Below are 18665 nucleotides of genomic sequence, written 5' to 3'. Positions count from 1 at the left end.
TGTTAGAAAAAAAGAATTAAAAATATAAAAAGTTCACAATTACAAACAAAATTACATTAAATTAGCAAAAAAAACAACAAATGTACCAATTACTTCAAAGAAAACATTTTAAACATTTTTCCCAGCATTCTTATTACACCTAACATTGTACTGTATGTAAAATAAATCTAAACTTCAAGTATATAGCTTGATATAGACAGAATAAAATATACTTGAAGTGTGAATACAATTGTTTTGTAAGTAGTTTTTATTCAATACATTTGCTATTTATTTTAAATGACATGGCCTTCAGGGGGAGCCAGAATATGGTTGAATAGTAAAAGTTGTTGATTTTTGCTAATATGTTGTAGAGCAGTGTTTCTCAAACTGTGTTCCATGGAACCCTAGTGTTCCATGAGGCCTGAATAGGTGTTCCCTGAACTACTGGAATAATGAACTAGTAAGCCACCATGAGAATTAATCTCTCTAAGAAGTAAGCAAAGAGTTCCACTAAATACTCAGAATGTGGGAAGTGTTCAATTATAGAAATAGTTTGGGAAACACTGTTATGTGCATACATATAGGCCTACTATTGCATTGTGTAATATAAATAAATGCAAGTAATTTGCCAAAAAATGCTAGTAAAATACATTTTTCTTAATAAAATTAAACAATAAAAGAATTTTGTTTTATTATTTTTTAACTTTTTTTTATTACACACTGCATTTTAGTAGACAGTGAGAGAAGAAAAAGGCCTACATTGAGGTCTTACTTCACAGCTGTCTTATTTCACAACTGTCTTCACAACTGTATAGTAAAACCTTTATATTTGTGCCCTCACTATCTCTCTATCCTGGCTTGACTGCTCGGCCTGCAAGGGCATGTACTGCTAGGAAACCTTACTGGAACTAGTTACTCAAACCTTTAACTTTATTCTTCAAAGTGTTTGCAGTTCATGAAATTATATTAGGTTGAATACTCTTAATTAGATAATAACTCAATAAAAAATTAAATTAGTCATTTTCAGGTGTTATAGACCTTGACACACTAATTCACTTAGATAAGCGTATTCTTTCTAATTGAATGCATGACTCCTAAAGTATATAATTTATTATAATTTGCATCTCTAACTATAGCCATAAAGTAATGGAGCTTTGGGAGGTATGTCAGGTTAGGGTGGGAATTTATTCTACACACAACATTCCAGGATCCTCCTTGTAGGCCACATGACATCTATAGTTGTAACATATTGGTGTTTATCTACTTTTGGATACTGGCGCGTCAGTGCAACTTCGCTTGTGGTTGTGTAATAAATGGAGTTCTTAATGTCTTCCCATCAACACTAGTTTGTTATTTTATGTTACACAAATATTCTACATGGTGTCAGAGTAAAACTTAAAAAGCTGTCCAGACAAAGGTTTTTGTTAATCTAATAATGGCGTCTTTTTATTTCGAGTAAGCAATTTTGAATTGGAATGTTTTTAAGATCTCAATAGCCTTGAATTGAACTGAATAGCAGGTGAGCTTTTGTTTCACTGCCACTAGACTAGTTTCATAGCCAGGACCATTAGCTGGTGTAGATAGTAAACATAAAGCCGGACGGCTGGGAATGTGGATAGGTCAACAAAGACAAAACTCTAAATATTATGATAGTGAAAAGGGAAATCCGCAATAGCTATTAAAGAAAATAGAAGACTACATAAGGCCAAGACAGAATAAAAGAGTGTCTAGATTTAGAGCACATCGGAGAAAGCAGGGTAGAAGGAGAAAGTGTTGATAACTTTGTTTAAGACCTAGCAAGGTTATAAAGATTGGACAACAATATGAAATGTCACAAAGACAAGTAAAAATGTTTAGGGAACAAGAATTTCTAGCAATCAAGAAACACACAATGCCCTTAGACAGAAGTCTTACATGTTGATGTTAACTCAGATAAATTATGTTCTAAATGTGGTAAAAACCTCGAAAGGGAAAACAAACAAAATCAACCGGATGGAATTGGGCCTATCTACAAAGGTCTAAGAATGGTCATGCCGCCAAGCTGACGTTCATATACATGTTAAATTTGATACAAAAGTCGTGGAATGATGATAATTTACATAGTGTGGGATTGATGACCCACTACGTTGTAGAAAGAATATTTGCTTAATTCATATTTTTATGTTACTTGTTTAAAGTTTTTAGCCTTTTATTTTTTCTTCCCTTTCTTTTTCTATTTGTGGTGCACAAAGTCTTGTTGGTATTGAGTAGTGGAACCTTGTTTTCGCATGAATGGATAAATTGGTGTTTTATTAATCGCGTGCCATAATCCACCATTGGGTTGTTTTGCGTCTACGTGTATCAGTTATTCATTGTTATTTAGCACTAATCATAGTATCCGGCACTGTTATGATTTGGGTGCAGGCCATTGCAGGGTTTTATTTGTCCATGTGCTTCGTTTTAATTGTAAATAAAGTTAGGCAATATGCTATATTTCTATCTAACCTACCAAACGCTGAACATCGGGTTACATAGGTGTATGTAGTATGTATGTATTTGTGTGGGAGGGTGCAAAGGTGTATCTAAGGGGAATAACTCCTCTTTTTACAACTAGGCCTATATCTCTCAATAATGTTAAATTTATTGACTAATTGTTGTTTTGATTCATTTTTTTTTTTTAGGTACAATGAATAATTTTATTAAAGTTTCAACTTGATCCGAGAATGGGTATTGGAGAAATAATAAAAGAATGGACGGGCCTGTCATCTAAAAGAGATTCTATCCATGGAAAAAGAGAAAAAAAACATTTAGAAAATAGCCTACCTATTTAAAAAACGCAAAGCTTATACAAATTGTAATTGATTTGATTAATTTGGACCCAAACTAATTGATACAACTAACTATCAATGTATAGACTGAAGCACGTACATCTTGTCACTGGATTAATATAGATCTAGTAAAGAGATAAGAGACTCGTGGTGTGACATTGTCAAGTAGGCCTAATGTTAGTCGATACTAAAACTGAAGTGCACTCTTGAAGACGACGACAATTAAGTGTTGATGATTGCTAAAGATCATGGTGTGGCATTGGTCTGCGTCAGAAGCATGTTACGATCGAGTTTCTATGTCTATAGTCAATGTAGACCTACATTTACTGTGTCTCTGTGCAAATTTCTTATTCCGATTTCTTGGACTAATTCGTATAAAGTACTACGTGTTTCTTCTTCCCTAGTTAGTAAAGTTTAAGTCTAATTAACATGCTGGATACGCGTAGGACAAATATGAGTTCTCTTCTGGGAGAACGTCTGTAAACCTAATTGATATGAAATATTGTAGGCTAAGGGGGGGGGGGGAAGGGGGTATCTAGGAGTTGGTTTTCCGTGCTGCCTTTAGGCGCTCGGTAAACACAACTCTGCCCGAGTCGGGTGTCGAACCTCGAGCCCCCTTCTAGGTAGCCAAGCCAAGCCAAGTTCAAGCGCACTTGGCCTCTCGAATGTCAGAATGTAGGCCTATCTGTGTTTGCGCGCCCAATCTGTGCAATGTTGAATAAATTAGGCATGAAGGCCTAATTGTAAACATTGACGGCATAGGCAATCTCCTAATGATTTTTCAAGCTTATAATCTTTAGACTGAATGCGCTTTTGTCTAAGACATAGGCATATAATACTACGGTTTTCAACTTTGCTAACACCTGTGGTATTTTAATCCCTTTTGATCAACATATATCATACGAGCTCTGCTATTGTTAGTCCTTTGACTTTAAAAAATAAATTTAAATAGTCTAACATAAAGCGATCATTCGGGTAAAAAAGCAACAACTGTTTCAGTGACTAACAGCGTAGTGGAATTAGGACGGAGAGGTTGTCTTTTTTTTTTTTTTTTAATCAATTTACAATGTACTCAATATTTGAAGCAAACATTAATATAGACTCTAGATAGTACTCAACTTTTTCATGAAATTTTGAGCACACGAAGGCGGACATTTCAATTGTTATTTTATGAATTTTAGATATTATAAAAGGCAATATTTATAATGACAGGAACAGATAGTGATAATATCCTGCCCGTTCGTTAGATCTATGGGTCTAAACACGTAGAAGATGCAGGCCGATTTGAAAGGAGGGGCGTAGCTAGGAATTTTCCATCGTTTGGGGGCCTGGGGGGCTTGACCTCTTTGGTGGCCCTGCATTTTTGCGTAATTTTTAATGTAAAAAAACACTCATTTGGGGGCCCACTCAAGTGGGGGCCCGGGGGGATTTTCAATTCTCCCCCTCCTCCACCACCCTAGCTACGCCACTGTTTGAAAGATTGCTCCAATACTAGGCCAAGCACCTGGCATGAGTCCCTCAAATTACATTTAGCATAAACCTCTCACATTCATTCATGGCTCTTTTCACGGGCTTTTAAATGTGAAGGAATTGAAGGGTTAACATAGTTGGCATGTATCATACGACTGAATGCATTTGATTTGTTTCCTATGCATTTGTATAATAAATGTTGATTAATTAATAATAATAATAATAGTTGCTATTGTCCACACAAAAAATATATAGATGCCGGCCCTGCTTTTACATATTCAACTCCGCCCTTGGAATGGAGACAGGTCTGTAGCGACACCTTCGACACGGAGGTCACGTCTGTGGGGTAGATGGGAACCCTCTGTACAAAGCACTCAAGATAAATTAAATAAAACGAATGGAATCGACTCTAAATCTATATGGTGCTTGGAATCGTACAGTATAGACGCTTTACGTCACGTGACGATCATGTGATGTAAATGTTTAGATATGCTTAATTTTATTCGATTGGAAATTTTAGTTGAGATGCTGAGCTTAATTGTCTTTTACCATAGATTAGCGTTGATTAGATATGATCTAGATCAACTCTATAGATATATATAGCCCCGATAGTATTTAAAATCGATGAACCAGTGACCATGTAATAGAGTACATTAATAAAATAGTAGATCATATAGTATCATATAATCATATTATGATATAGCCTAACTAATAGTAATAGGTAATAGGCTAATACACTTAATTGTGACTTAACTAATAGTAATACTACTAAGTGTAACTAAGTCTAATACTAATTAGTCTTTTTTATTAGACTAATAGTCTTATAGTATATAATATGCTGTCGTATATATTAGTAGATATATATCACCTTTACGAATAAGGTTAGCACTGTGACTATTATATACTAGTATATATATACTTATAGTAATCTATAATAGTAAAGTATAAGTATATAGTTATGTAACTAGACTAGTACACTATGACTACTATATAGTAGTTATTCAACACTTATTGCTATTACTAGACCTATTAGTAAATTTTATAGTATAATTGTATTGATCTAATCTAAACTTATCAATTTATAAATTATAACTATCACCATTAATACTAACTACTAATATTAGGACATTCATTGATTGATTCGAGATGATCATGATAGTCATTGCATAAGACCAAGGTCTCAATTAATTGAATCATTGGAATTACAAATTGGTAATCATCTCTTGTAATATACTTTACATACTACAGTAACTATAATATAGTCTATATATCATACTATGTATATTATCTAGATCTATAATATTTTTAGTTCTAAACTATAAAATATATTCTTATCTTATCAAATACAGACATTACTTCAAAAAATATTATTATATCCTAGATATATAATATAAATATGTATTTATCTATACAATTTAATTTATTTTTATTTCTTAATTAGTATTGTTTTTAATCTATGAAATTAGAGAAAGACATCCATACCTAGAATCTGTTGATTTACATCATAATATGATAATAATTTAAAAATAAGAAGTAGACATAAGAGAATAACATAAAATATACGTTCATTTTTTTTGTTTGTTTACTAACTCTACTCTGGGATTGATAAATAAAGTTGTGCAGTAAATGATAGGCCTATGTGTACACATTTGATAAATAGGAAAATATATATAGCAGATCTATCTATTAATCCACTAAACATTGTAGACATTATAATCAAATCATATGAGTATATATAAGGACTTTTAGTGTGATTCAGTCTTGCTTATATATATATATATATATATATATATATATATATATATATATATATATATATATATAATTAAATTAGCCTTATATATTCACTTTAATTATTCTTATAGATGGATACAAAGTAGTAAAAATTACTATAATATTCACTCAAAAATAAATAGGTCCTTATTTATAGTACCAGTAGGCCAGCACAATTTTTTAAGTTTATACTTTTTTTTTTCCATTTTAGCCAAACTAATGCTAGGTCATTAGGCTAGCTCTGGGGATAAAATTTTAGACAACTCCACAACTGTCAGACAAGTAATTTTTCAAAAAAGCCATTATAAAATGAAAGGCTTGTATGTTACACTCATCTGTTACTCATGGATACACATTTCTGAACAGGGGATAGACAATGTCAGTAAGTTAAATTACAAAAGTTTGTTTTGTTTTGTTTTTAGCCAGGTCTTAAATTAAGGTAGAAAAATGGGAGTCAGAAGATCCATTACTTAATTGTAAATGAAAAATTTAATCACCCTACGATGGTCAAGATTATGGTGCCACTCTGAAGATATCTCAAATAAAATAAATCAATATGTATTTGTCAAGTGATATATGACTAGCCATGATTATTAAGTTGGGATTAATATAAGGAGAATTTCAGCTTAGAAATGTTGTCATATCCTGCTTGGGTAAATTTAAACTACTGATATTTTGTTTTCCTAGATGGAAGTTTCAAGTCTGTAAGTGTATACTGTGATGATCAAAACTGCACTTTTAAAGACAATGTGATAGACTGGGACAAGGCAGACGCAGTAGCAACATTCAATGACACACTGCTCTCAACTGGTTGGGGAATTCTTGATGTTGCTGCTGGTTTAAGTTCTAAGAACCTGAAAGATGAACAAATTATGTTTGCAGCAGGTTTTGCTGAAGGTGTATTAACTGCAGAGTAAGTATTTACAATATTGTTTACTGGTTTGATAATAACTATCTAGACTGGCAGAAAGCTAAGTTATGCTCTACAATGTGTCTATATACATACACATCAATTAAACTCAACTTTGATCTCTTGTCATCAACTAAAGATAAAAATTATAGTTGGCACACAAAAAAAAGTATTTGTTTAGTTGAAATTAAGTTAATAAACATCCAGGAAAGGTTGAAAATAATCTCAAGAGATACTTATACTAAGGTTTGTCTTTGAGGATTAAGAATAAGGAAGAGTGAAGTATGGTAATGGCTTTGAAAGAGAATTTTACAATAAAATAAGACATTTACTTAAAAATATATACCTTTTTTCACATTTTTCATACATAAATAAAGAATAAATCATTTTTGATTATTGATTTTGACAGACATATGGAGAATCAGTTCACAAATTTATATGACTGGTTCTCTCCTTCACATGAGGAAAAACTTAGAGTCAAACTTGAGCAGTGGTTCATTAAACAGAGAGAGTGGGCAAACAATATGATAAAGAATAATCCTAATGATCCTTTGTGGCGCCATGCTTCATACATATTTTCACAATTAGATGGCCTCTTGGCTGGATATAAAAGTGTACGAGGCAATAAAAAGGTATTAAATGTAAATACTTTGTTAGGCTGGGTTAATATTTTGTGAAGACCTTGATATATTCTTATTGTTGGCTTTATTTAAAAAAAAAAAAAAAAAAGAATTTGTCTTTTAAAATTCAGTTTATTGTTTCACAAAAGTAATCTTTTTAGCAAGGACTATAATAATCTCGATGGCCCACTAGTAAAATGCTTGGCTTCCATACAAAAGTCTTGAATTTGAATCAGTTTTTTTTTAAATCTCTTTTTTCACAACATTTTTAGCGGCCCCCAAAAGGGGAAAAGACGCTATTAGTTTTGTGCGAAATGTCTGTCCCTCTGTCCGTCCGTCCCGTTTAGATCTCGTAAACTAGAAGAGATATTGAAAATCCGACTTCACAATATTTTAGACCATTCAAAGTTCTGATGCAACGGCTACTTTTTTTTTTCCTGAAAGCGAAAATTCTAATTTTTAAAATTAATTATGCAAGCAGTTTTTTATAAGAAAAAGCTAATTAGTATGCATTATATGTTAGACCTAATTTAAGACGAATAGTAATCTTATAAACATCATTTTCGTGAACATTTTTTCTATATAGCGGAAATTTTTTTTTTTTTTTTTTTTGAGGATTCGAATATGAGATTGAGCCTTTTCAAAACAATTAACTTATTTAGTTCGAACCGAGGGTCCCGGGTACGAATCCTGGTGAAGACTGGGATTTTCAACTTCTGATTCTACCCAGCTCTAATGGGTACCTGACATTAGTTGGGGAAAAGCAAAGGCGGTTGGTCGTTGTGCTGGCTACATGACACCCTCGTTAACCGTAGGCCACAAAAAACAGATGAACTTTACATCATCTGCCCTATAGACCACAAACTAGTTAGGCCAGGTTCACATCTAACTTTACATTCACTTTCACGTATCCTTTGATCTGCGGGACGGTTGGGGCACTACACAAGATCTGTTAACCTTTCTCCATTCTTATCTCTCATTTATCTTTGATATAATTTCATTCGGATTTTCTTTCTGAAAATATTGAAGCCTACCTTGGTGGACCACTGGTCGTGTGGTTTGCGCGCTGGACTGTCATTTGGATTTATCGACGATCGAAGGTTCAAACCCTGCCTGCTCCCATCCCCCGTCGTCCTGCGGGAGGTTTGGACTAGGAAGTAAACTATCTTCAACTCTGAAGAATTATCAGAATTATGTAAAACATTTTACTTCGGGGGCCGATTTTGAGTTTGTGTTTCCACACAAACTGTCTTTTGTAACCTTGTTTTTTATTAATGATAACTGAATTCCTACCTTGTGTTTTGTAGGACTCTTTGGACATTTTTGCTGTCAATTTTTTGAATGCCATTGGAGATGTGCTGGATTTAAGATACATTCTAAATCCTAGCTCTCTGAAAGATTGGAGGAAATTTTCTCCTGAGGAGGCAAAACATTTTTTTTTCTTGTCTGGCCATTGTTCAGTGCTTATAAAGGTAATAATAGATAAAACCTAAAATTTGTATGAAAACAAATTGATATACTTATATCTGAAACTACACTGTCACGTTGAAAATGAAATAAATCTTTTTTTTTTGTTTTTGGTATTAATACTTTATTGGGGATTTTTTTAGTAAAGTTTAATTATAATATTCTGCTTATCTTCTTATCTTATATAATACAGACGTTACTTCAAAAAAGAAGATGATTACGTCCTACGCGTCATGCATTAAGACATGCATATTAACCAATGACTTAAATTCTGCCAAGTCACTGGTTTTCCTGGCTAGCTCAGGCAACCCATTCCATGCTCTAATAGCACTAGGGAAGAAGGAGTATTTGTACAAATTTGTCCTAGCATATGGGACGAGGAATGTGCCTTTATCTTTGTGTCTTTCAGAGTATTTTATTAAATTTTGTTTTTGTATTTGAAGATTATGGTTCAGTGTTTTATGTGTAATTGCTACTTTACTTTTGAGTCTTCTGTTCTGAAGGCTTTCTAAATTTAGTGATTTTACTAAAGGTGTTACTCTGGTTAAGTGTGAATATTCATTTGTTATGAATCTCACTGCTCTATTTTGTGTCTGTTCCAGTGTCTTAATGTTATCTTGAGTTGAAGGGTCCCAAACGGAGGATGCATATTCTATTATTGGCCTAACCAAGGTTAAATAACATTTTAGTTTTATGTTCTTATTTGATTTATAGAAATTTCTTTTAATAAATCCTAATGCTTTGTTTGATTTTTTTTATAGTTTCATCAATATGTGGATTCCATGACAGTTTTTCATTTATTATAACACCTAGGTATTTTGCGTTTTTAGTCTGTGTTACTGGTTTGCCATGAATAAGATAAGTGGAATTAATTTGTTTTAGTTTTTTTGTTACTCTTAACAACTGACATTTTTCTGGGTGGAAAGACATGCTCCAATTTGATTCCCATTTCTGTAATTCATCTAATTCTCTTTGTAAAATATCTGTGTCTTGTGTTGTTTTTATTGTTCTATATATTATGCAATCGTCTGCAAATAATCTGACTTTTGTTCCTGAGGTAATGCAATTTGGTAAATCATTTATGTAAATTAAGATCTCTTCTCTTTGATAAAATTTTGCTTGTCACTTAGAATTGCACTGGGCTAGTGAGCTAAGTTACTTGTCAGATTGGGAGCTGTCTATAGATGTATGTACTGCTTAGTATCTATTGAGGTATTTTTAATGGCCAGTGAAAATTACAGTTGATTAGTAACTTTCATTTAGAGTGATCCCCAATGGTAAGTAGGACTGTGATCCAATTCCAAAATAATACTGTAAGCTAGAATGAAGCAACTTATCATATTCTACTTTGTTTAATAAACAAAAACATTTTGAAGCCTACCACAAGTTCTGTTATTCAAGGACTTATTACTGGAAACATTTTTATTAACTACCCTGCCTCACAGATACACACTCACATACACACTTTCACTATGAAAAAAAGTTGTACTGAGTAATGATTGTATATTGTTAGTTTTTTTTTATGTATATATACTTATACACACCTCTCACCATGTTTACATGTAATGTTATCTCTAGATGCTTCCTGGGTTTGAAAATATGTTTATGTCCCATAGTAGTTGGTTTGATTATGCTGCAACAAATAGAATATATAAACACTATAACTTGAATGTTGCTGATCCTTCTACTAGTTCAAAGAGAATCTCATTTTCCAGCTATCCAGGTAGGCTCTCTGTGCTTCTTTTGTTGTTTTTTTTACTAAACTGTTGTTTTTTGTTTTTTTACTAAACTGTTGTGTTTTTTTTTTTACTAAACTGTTGTTTTTTGTTTTTTTACTAAACTGTTGTGTTTTTTTTTACTAAACTTGTTGTTTTTTTTTACTAAACTGTTGTTGTTTTTTATTCCAAAATAAGTTAACCCTTTTATTTTTACTTCTTTTGATTGTGTTTAAATTGTTAGTTGGAAATCTAGTCATTAGATAAGATTATAGCATTCTGAAATTTGTTTTAAAAAAAAACATATTTTGATAGATATCTTTTATCAACCATCATACAATTATTTCTCTTGATTATAATCCTGTCCCTTATTTACCTTTAACTTCACTTAATATAAATACTTCATATTCAGAACAGATAAAGCTAAATGGTATACACATTCAATAATAGAAAACATCAGTGTTTAGGTTCTCTTTTCTCTAAACCAACCACTGGCAGGCAATAGTTATGTCTGCATTGGATGTGGCAAAATATTTAGATCAGAGGTAGGGCTGTTTAGCTACATGAAATAATGCACTCCTCCTTAATCTTCAGTCTCGAAGACAACCCTTTTTAACATCAGTGTGGAATAAATGTTTTTATAATGAAACTTTAAAAAAAAAATTTAATATATGATTTCCATTCCACTTTAACATCCACTGGCAGGGTGCAGGGTTATTTCCCAGGCCCTTGATAGATTATTTTTACTCTAACATTTGATCAACGTAGAAAGAAATGACTGAATGGCTAATGCAAAGAATAATAGTTTAATGATACATCATAAAATTATCTTTTTTATAGATATGTTCCATTTTGTTACATGAAACCAAGAAAATAAGAGTAGAAAAAGTCTTTTCCCGGGAGACAACAATTCTGGGTTCAGGAGGAGAGAATATTCAGTATTATATATATAGTACAGCATTTTTAACTAATAATATTTAGCTTCCATAGTGTTATTTCATTCCAATTTTTTTATAGTCGAAATCAGAAATGGAGGTCTTAGTTTTAGAGGATATTGTTAAGGTGTTTTCTTGCATTTCTTGTAAAATTGTATCCATTGGGTTCTAGTGAGTTGTCTCCCTAATTAAATAGTCATTAGGTTCATCTAAGTCAGTGTTTCCCAGAGTGGGCTACGCGTACACCAGGGGTACAGGAAGAGTTTGGAGGTGGTACACGTTGCACTTCATTAACTATGCTATGTTCAGTTAATACATTAAAATAAATTATGAATACTTTATTGTAAGAGATATTTTTAATGTACCAATAAAAATGGCAATAAAGAAAGATGCTTTAAAACTTCGCCATATGGAGTAGAATGTCATTTGTTAGGTGTCCTAAAGTATATGTTTCATTTCCATATGTGTGGTTTAAAAAGGTCAGGATCGCCACGTATTGCCACTCTCTAGTATTGTTGAGAATTGAGTGGGGGGAACTAAATTACAGTGGGTTTAAGTTCTGGATTACATCTTGCCTTTTCCAGCTTTTTACTTATGTGATGCTGTTTTTTCAGCATTTGTAGACAGTAGAAATTAAGTCGAAAAAAAGGAATAGACTGTTAGACGTGGAACAGCATCTCAGATTAAAATTAACAACCAGGGAACCAAATTCTATGATCTGTCATCTCAGCACAAACAATTCATTTTTCTTATGCAAGTACATTTTTTTGTGTGTTGGCAAGGGGGGAGGCAGGGGTACTCAGTTTTAGAGGATATTGTTAAGGTGTTTTCTTGCATTTCTTGTAAAATTGTATCCATTGGGTTCTAGTGAGTTGTCTCCCTAATTAAATAGTCATTAGGTTCATCTAAGTCAGTGTTTCCCAAAGTGGGCTACGCGTACACCAGGGGTACAGGAAGAGTTTGGAGGTGGTACACGTTGCACTTCATTAACTATGCTATGTTCAGTTAATACATTAAAATAAATTATGAATACTTTATTGTAAGAGATATTTTTAATGTACCAATAAAAATGGCAATAAAGAAAGATGCTTTAAAACTTCGCCATATGGAGTAGAATGTCATTTGTTAGGTGTCCTAAAGTATATGTTTCATTTCCATATGTGTGGTTTAAAAAGGTCAGGATCGCCACGTATTGCCACTCTCTAGTATTGTTGAGAATTGAGTGGGGGGAACTAAATTACAGTGGGTTTAAGTTCTGGATTACATCTTGCCTTTTCCAGCTTCCTACTTATGTGATGCTGTTTTTTCAGCATTTGTAGACAGTAGAAATTAAGTCGAAAAAAAGGAATAGACTGTTAGACGTGGAACAGCATCTCAGATTAAAATTAACAACCAGGGAACCAAATTCTACGATCTGTCATCTCAGCACAAACAATTCATTTTTCTCATGCAAGTACATTTTTTTGTGTGTGGGCAAGGGGGGAGGCAGGGGTACTCAGCATTACAAAAATCATAAAAGGGGTACAATAATGTCAAAAGTTTAGGAAACACTGATCTAAGTAGGCCTATATGTTTGAAAATGGAAATGAAAAGACTTTTGCTATTGTCCTTTACAGGCTTCTTAGAATCTCTAGATGACTTTTACCTTCTGGGCAGTGGTATGGCCATGCTACAGACTACAAACTCTATATTTAATTACACACTCTACCAATATGTAACTCCACAATCACTGATGGCTTGGCAGCGTGTGCGCATAGCAAACATGATGGCTAACAGTGGGGAGGAATGGTCAAATATTATATCTAAGTACAATTCAGGTCTGTAATTATTTTAATATTTACATATTTTATATGGTAAACACTTTTTTGTACAAAGCTTAAATCAACTCACTTTGTCTGTCTGGGTGAAATCTTGTGCACATTATTTCTCCCAGATCAGGTTGATGACAACAAATAAATCAATCAAAGAATTAATCAATTATTTAATCAATTAGGCATAATAATTAATTTAGTGAGATAAGCCCTGTATAGAGGATTTGAAACTAACAATAGAAAACTACAAAACCTAATATTTTTATAAGTACTTGAATAGCTCAGTGGCTAACACATCGCCCTCCCATTGTGGAGGCTCGAGACCTTGAGTTTGAATTTTTTTTTGTTTAAATAGATTTTGAAAAGGCAGCACAGAAACCTTCTCCCAGATACCCCCCCCCCCCCCAACCAACTGGTCCACAAAAGTGATTCGACCATCCGAGCATGCTATAAGAATAAAAGTTGGGTTAAACAAAACTATTAATAAAAATATTTCCAATCGCACAAATTTAATAGTACCGGGTAGTCTAAATTCAAAATAATTTCACTCATTGTAAGCTTTTCTTTATAAAAATGTATTTTTTATATTTTACTTGTGTTTAGAAACTTTAATAGAACTACATTTTATGAGAGAATCATAGTGCATTTGCCACCAAAACATTCCCTGATAATTGTAAATAGATGTACTTCTTAGAAATATATAAACCCTAAATCTATAGTGCTTAAATGTGTGCCTTCATTTGTCTGCCAAATCTTGAATAGCAGTGGTCATCACTCTCATGTATAGTGTCTTTGAATATATTTCTGATTCAAATCTAGTTTCTAAAGATTGATTAGTGTGTTTTCTTTATCTGTCAAGTTTGCTGTTTCTGTAGATTGATTAGGAGCATTTAATTAATAAAAATTCTGATACAAAAGATACAAATATTGTATTTTTTACGGTACTTAAAAATGAATGATTGTCAGTTGAATAAATTGTTCATGAGTATTATCTCTATGTTCATTTATTTCCAGGGACTTATAACAATCAGTATATGGTTATTGACTTGAAACTTATAAAGCTTGGTCAAGTTTTACCTGACAACACTTTATGGGTATCTGAACAAATACCTGGACTAGTGGTAGCAGAAGATCTCACTGCTTTACTTCGATCAGGTGAATAATTACTGTCACTGTAGTGAGTCATTCAGTCACTGTAGTGAATCATTCAGTTGCTGAGTCCATATACTTTACCTATGCTGACCTTCCTGACTTTTACTATTGTTAATGTCATTTATTATCTCTTTACACCATAGGCAGATAGGTTTTTTTTTGTTAAGTAGCCTAACCTCTACACAATTGTTTTTTTAAAGGCTTATCCCTTGAGCTCTTAGTGTAGAATGCAGCTTCTAAGGATAACTCCTAAAGTGGTTTTGCATACATTTTCAACTAAATATTGTTTACTAATTTTTAAGTTCGATTTTTTATTTAATTAATGACTTATTGACAAAATCATTTTCTATAGCAATATTTTTTTTATTTTCCCTATATTTTATTTCTAGGTTATTTCTCATCTTATAATGTGCCATATTTTGAAGAAATTTATAATATAAGTGGTTATCCAGACTACGTCAAAAAATTTGGTATAGACTACACTTATCAGCTTGCACCAAGAGCTAAAATATTTCGCAGAGATCACTCCAAAGTCTTTGATTTGAACAGTATGAAAAGTGTAATGAGAAGCAATGGTAACAATTTCACTTGTTTTGATATTTATGTCTATTATATTTAGAGCTTTCCAACCATAACATTTTAACCAAACATTTTTCAAATCTACTTTTAAAACAGTCATTTTTACCTTTATAGAAATCTTAGTAGAGAAATGTTTTTGTTCAACTTTGCTAAACGTTGGTAAAATGTGGTCTGTATCCACCACCTAGCATGAAATATCTAGATTATTCCCCTTGGCACTATAGCTACCGGGTAATCATATAGCAAAAGTGAATATTTTTACTCACACAAAAAGCACACCCCAAATCAGTTTGATTTATCTTGACATTTTTTTTTGCCTTTGGGTGCATCGCTATGAGGAAAGAGAGTGCAGTTGATGCAGCAAGATTATTCCTTGCTTTAAACAATTTTCTTGGCTCATGGCACAACATCATCTTCCAAGAAGCTTTAATCCATTTATACCAAAGTCTGCTATTTTTTAAGTTGTTTTTTTTTAACATGAAATTCACTGATGTTATGTAGAAAAATATAAGAAATTGAGAAAAAAATGTTTTACATTCCATTGTTGAGTTTTGAGATTTTCTGAAATTGGAACACTAGACAAACCAGTTCCACAACAAATAAAATTATTACCTGCTACTCAGTGTGATTTGCTGCAAAATAAAGCATAAGGATATTTTTCATATCAAATTATGGTGTTCTTATGACATTGAGAACACCATTTGCTTTTCCTGTTTGACTATCCCATGATTCAGGCTTCATCGGGTCATCATAATGTGAAGTAATGTTGCTCTGCTGAGAAGGTCTTCTTTTTAAGCCAGTGTCCGCAGGATGACCGTGGCTCTTCAATCAATGACATGCAATACATCACAGAAACTCCAGAAGCTCTATTTGCTTCTTATAATGTGTTTTATGCAGTTGCCATGCATTTTGTAAAGCCAATGCAAAAGAGAACAACAGATGACTTGAATACCATTTCTTTCCAGGAATGGATGCTAAAAATATTTTCATCAACTTTTTACACCTTTCATGAAATAGTTGTAGATATGTTTGGCTGCTTTGCTTCTGTTCTTCGGTCCCAAAGCATTTTCAGAGAGATTCTATGGGTGTAAATGAAGTATCTGTTATTTGTGGCACTGGTAATGGATTTGCCTAGTGTTCCAAAAATGGATTATATATTATAGATTACCAACTTTGCATGTTCCATATTTAATATATATATATATATACATAGTGAAATGCTAAAATATATTGATACATTTTTTAAAGATTACAGACGTGATCCATACAGTGAGTATAGTCCAATAGATGCTATTTGTGCAAGATTTGACTTGAGTAGCTCACCTAGAACTGCTGGATGTTATGATACAAAGGTTAGACTCTTATATTTCTTTGTTTGGTTTCTAGATATGCCACTCCAAAAAGAAAAGCAAAAAGTGGTCTATGTTACTATTAGTTACAGTGTTTCTTAACCTTTGGCAAAAAGAATATCAGAAAAAACTTACGTTGGTGGCTATTCTCTTGACAGTTTGGGGAGCGCTGTAAGCTCCCTTGGGGGTGGCAAGCACTTTCTTGCATTCTTAACTACAGAAATGCATTCTCCTGACATCTACAGCTCATTATTCATCCTATTTAATAAAGGCCGGTAAAATTATGTAAAATAAAGTAACATGGGGTGCAAGGACTGATACTGAAGTGTGATTGACATTCAAGGCTCAAGTAGCATACGTACGTATATCTTTATTTGGCATATTTATCGTAATGTAACCTTCATATTAAGTGAGACCTCTTGCAGTTGTCTTATTTTGGTCAGCATAAGACTTCAACAGAAGGATGGTTAAACACTCTTTGGATATTAGACCATTTTGAAGTGCGCAAATGTCTAATTTTTTAAAACCTTTTGAATAATGTTTTTACTTGAAAAATATTCTAAATGAATATTGGTCGTCTGTCTAGGGAGGGGGGGGGGTGCAATTGCCCCTCCCATGGTCCCACCTGGTACCAATTACCCTCTTTAAATTTATATTTACTAATGATTTAATTTGAGATGTGTGATGTGACATAATATACCATGGGTTAAAATGTATCAATAAGCAGCTTATATTATATAGATATTCAACTAATTTTGTTTACAAACTATGATTTCTCAAAAAGTTAGGGTAGGGAGGGCAATAAATAAATCGCCCCCACCCCAACATACCAGAAGGGGAGCAGCATAATATAAAAATTATATTATATAGATATTCAACTAATGTTGTTCACAAACTATAATTTCTGCATTGGGCCACCTCACCCACTCAAAGGGTTTGGGTGAGGAAGCAGTAGATGTAATCCCCTGAATCAGCCAACATACTAGAGGGTGAGATGACAAAATAAATTTAAAAAATGGTTCAAATACAAATAGTATAAATTATTAACACAAGTAAGGAATTCGTATACAATTGTGGATTTCTCTACTAAAATCCCCCCCCCCCTCCGATTCATCAGTGTTTCAAGTTGATAAACCCATACTGGTAATTTAAACTTAACTTTCTCTTGTTTTAGGTCTCTGATTTCAATATGGCTCAGAAATTTCAAGCAGACATCATTAGTGGGCCAACAACTCAGTCTGGTTTGCCAGTGTTTACTTGGAAAGGAAAATTTGCTAACATTTCTCATGTGGGTCTGCCTGAAGCCTACAACTTCTCTTTCGTTAGAACTCAACCAAGTTTGTAATGGTCACAAACACACTCTACAAATCACCATTTTGTCATCACTGATATATTTTATACAGGGTATGTAACATTTTGGCACTATGGTCGTTTTGGCTCTGGAGGTTTTGACAATTATTCATAAAATAAAAATCTTTATAAAAACATTAGTTTTTCACTTCACTATGCTATAGTATATAGAGTATACATTCTCCTCCCCCCAAACAAAAGTTTTAATAATTCTGGCTATTTCATGAACACATATTGCAAACATCTGGTATGAGCTCAGAACATGATATCTCAATGGTCCCGAGTTTTAAAAAAAACGCAAGCCTCACCACACAGACATTATAATGTTAATCAGGCCTCCTTCAGTCGTAGAGCAACTATGGTTCATCTTGAACACTTTTTCATGTGACTGTACAGCACTATTTTGGGCCCTCTCCAAAATAGGGCTGCACAGTATAATGTTAGTGTTATAACAATAACTACATAACAAACTTAAATCTAAAAAACAAAAATAAACTTGTTCTGTATATATAAAATCTGTTTGAACACAAACACACACACAAAACAGAGATATGTATCCTTCTATTTAAGGACATATTAAAAAATTTTGTGCCAAAATGTCCAGCGCCATAACAATTATCTTGCCCCATGTCCTGCTTGGTTTTATACAAGTTCTATTTATACAGATTCCACTACATATTCTACTTTCTATAAATGCCATATTGTTATACTTATTTAAGTTTCAATAAAATATTTTTTTTAATTGAAC

The 18665-nt window shown here is 32.8% G+C and overlaps 1 protein-coding gene across 10 annotated transcripts; it reads left to right on the top strand.

Moving 5' to 3' along the window:
* The first annotated feature begins 3054 nt into the window (after positions 1-3054).
* On the top strand, positions 3055-18664 carry LOC106056242 (phospholipase B-like 1). 10 transcript variants are annotated; one of them, XM_056019513.1, is made up of 12 exons: positions 4690-4731; positions 5381-5468; positions 6241-6411; positions 6717-6942; positions 7349-7571; positions 8867-9031; positions 10605-10749; positions 13293-13493; positions 14502-14642; positions 15029-15214; positions 16467-16570; positions 17742-18664. In XM_056019513.1, exons 3-12 carry the CDS (start codon positions 6339-6341, stop codon positions 17910-17912), a joined length of 1635 nt encoding a protein of 544 aa, XP_055875488.1. In that variant the 5' UTR covers positions 4690-4731; positions 5381-5468; positions 6241-6338; the 3' UTR covers positions 17913-18664. The 10 variants fall into 10 exon arrangements, with proteins under 10 accessions (XP_055875494.1, XP_055875492.1, XP_055875488.1 ...); XM_056019509.1 differs by lacking the exon at positions 4690-4731 and adding an exon at positions 4738-4896; XM_056019514.1 differs by lacking the exon at positions 4690-4731 and adding an exon at positions 4739-4904.
* The last annotated feature ends 1 nt before the right edge of the window (position 18665 follows it).

Source organism: Biomphalaria glabrata, chromosome 2 (genome assembly GCF_947242115.1).
Source record: "Biomphalaria glabrata chromosome 2, xgBioGlab47.1, whole genome shotgun sequence".
NCBI lineage: Eukaryota > Metazoa > Mollusca > Gastropoda > Planorbidae > Biomphalaria > Biomphalaria glabrata.
Note: the sequence above shows the minus strand (reverse complement) of the source record. Positions and strands in the feature narration are given on the sequence as shown.

Excerpts from the sequence above, each read along its gene's own strand:
- LOC106056242 (XM_056019519.1), top strand. The coding sequence starts at position 6,339 with ATGAAAGGCTTGTATGTTACACTCATCTGTTACTCATGGATACACATT. Across the intron at positions 6,943-7,348 it reads GAAGGTGTATTAACTGCAGA|ACATATGGAGAATCAGTTCA; the intron begins GTAAGTATTTAC and ends TGATTTTGACAG. Across the intron at positions 7,572-8,866 it reads GTGTACGAGGCAATAAAAAG|GACTCTTTGGACATTTTTGC; the intron begins GTATTAAATGTA and ends TGTGTTTTGTAG.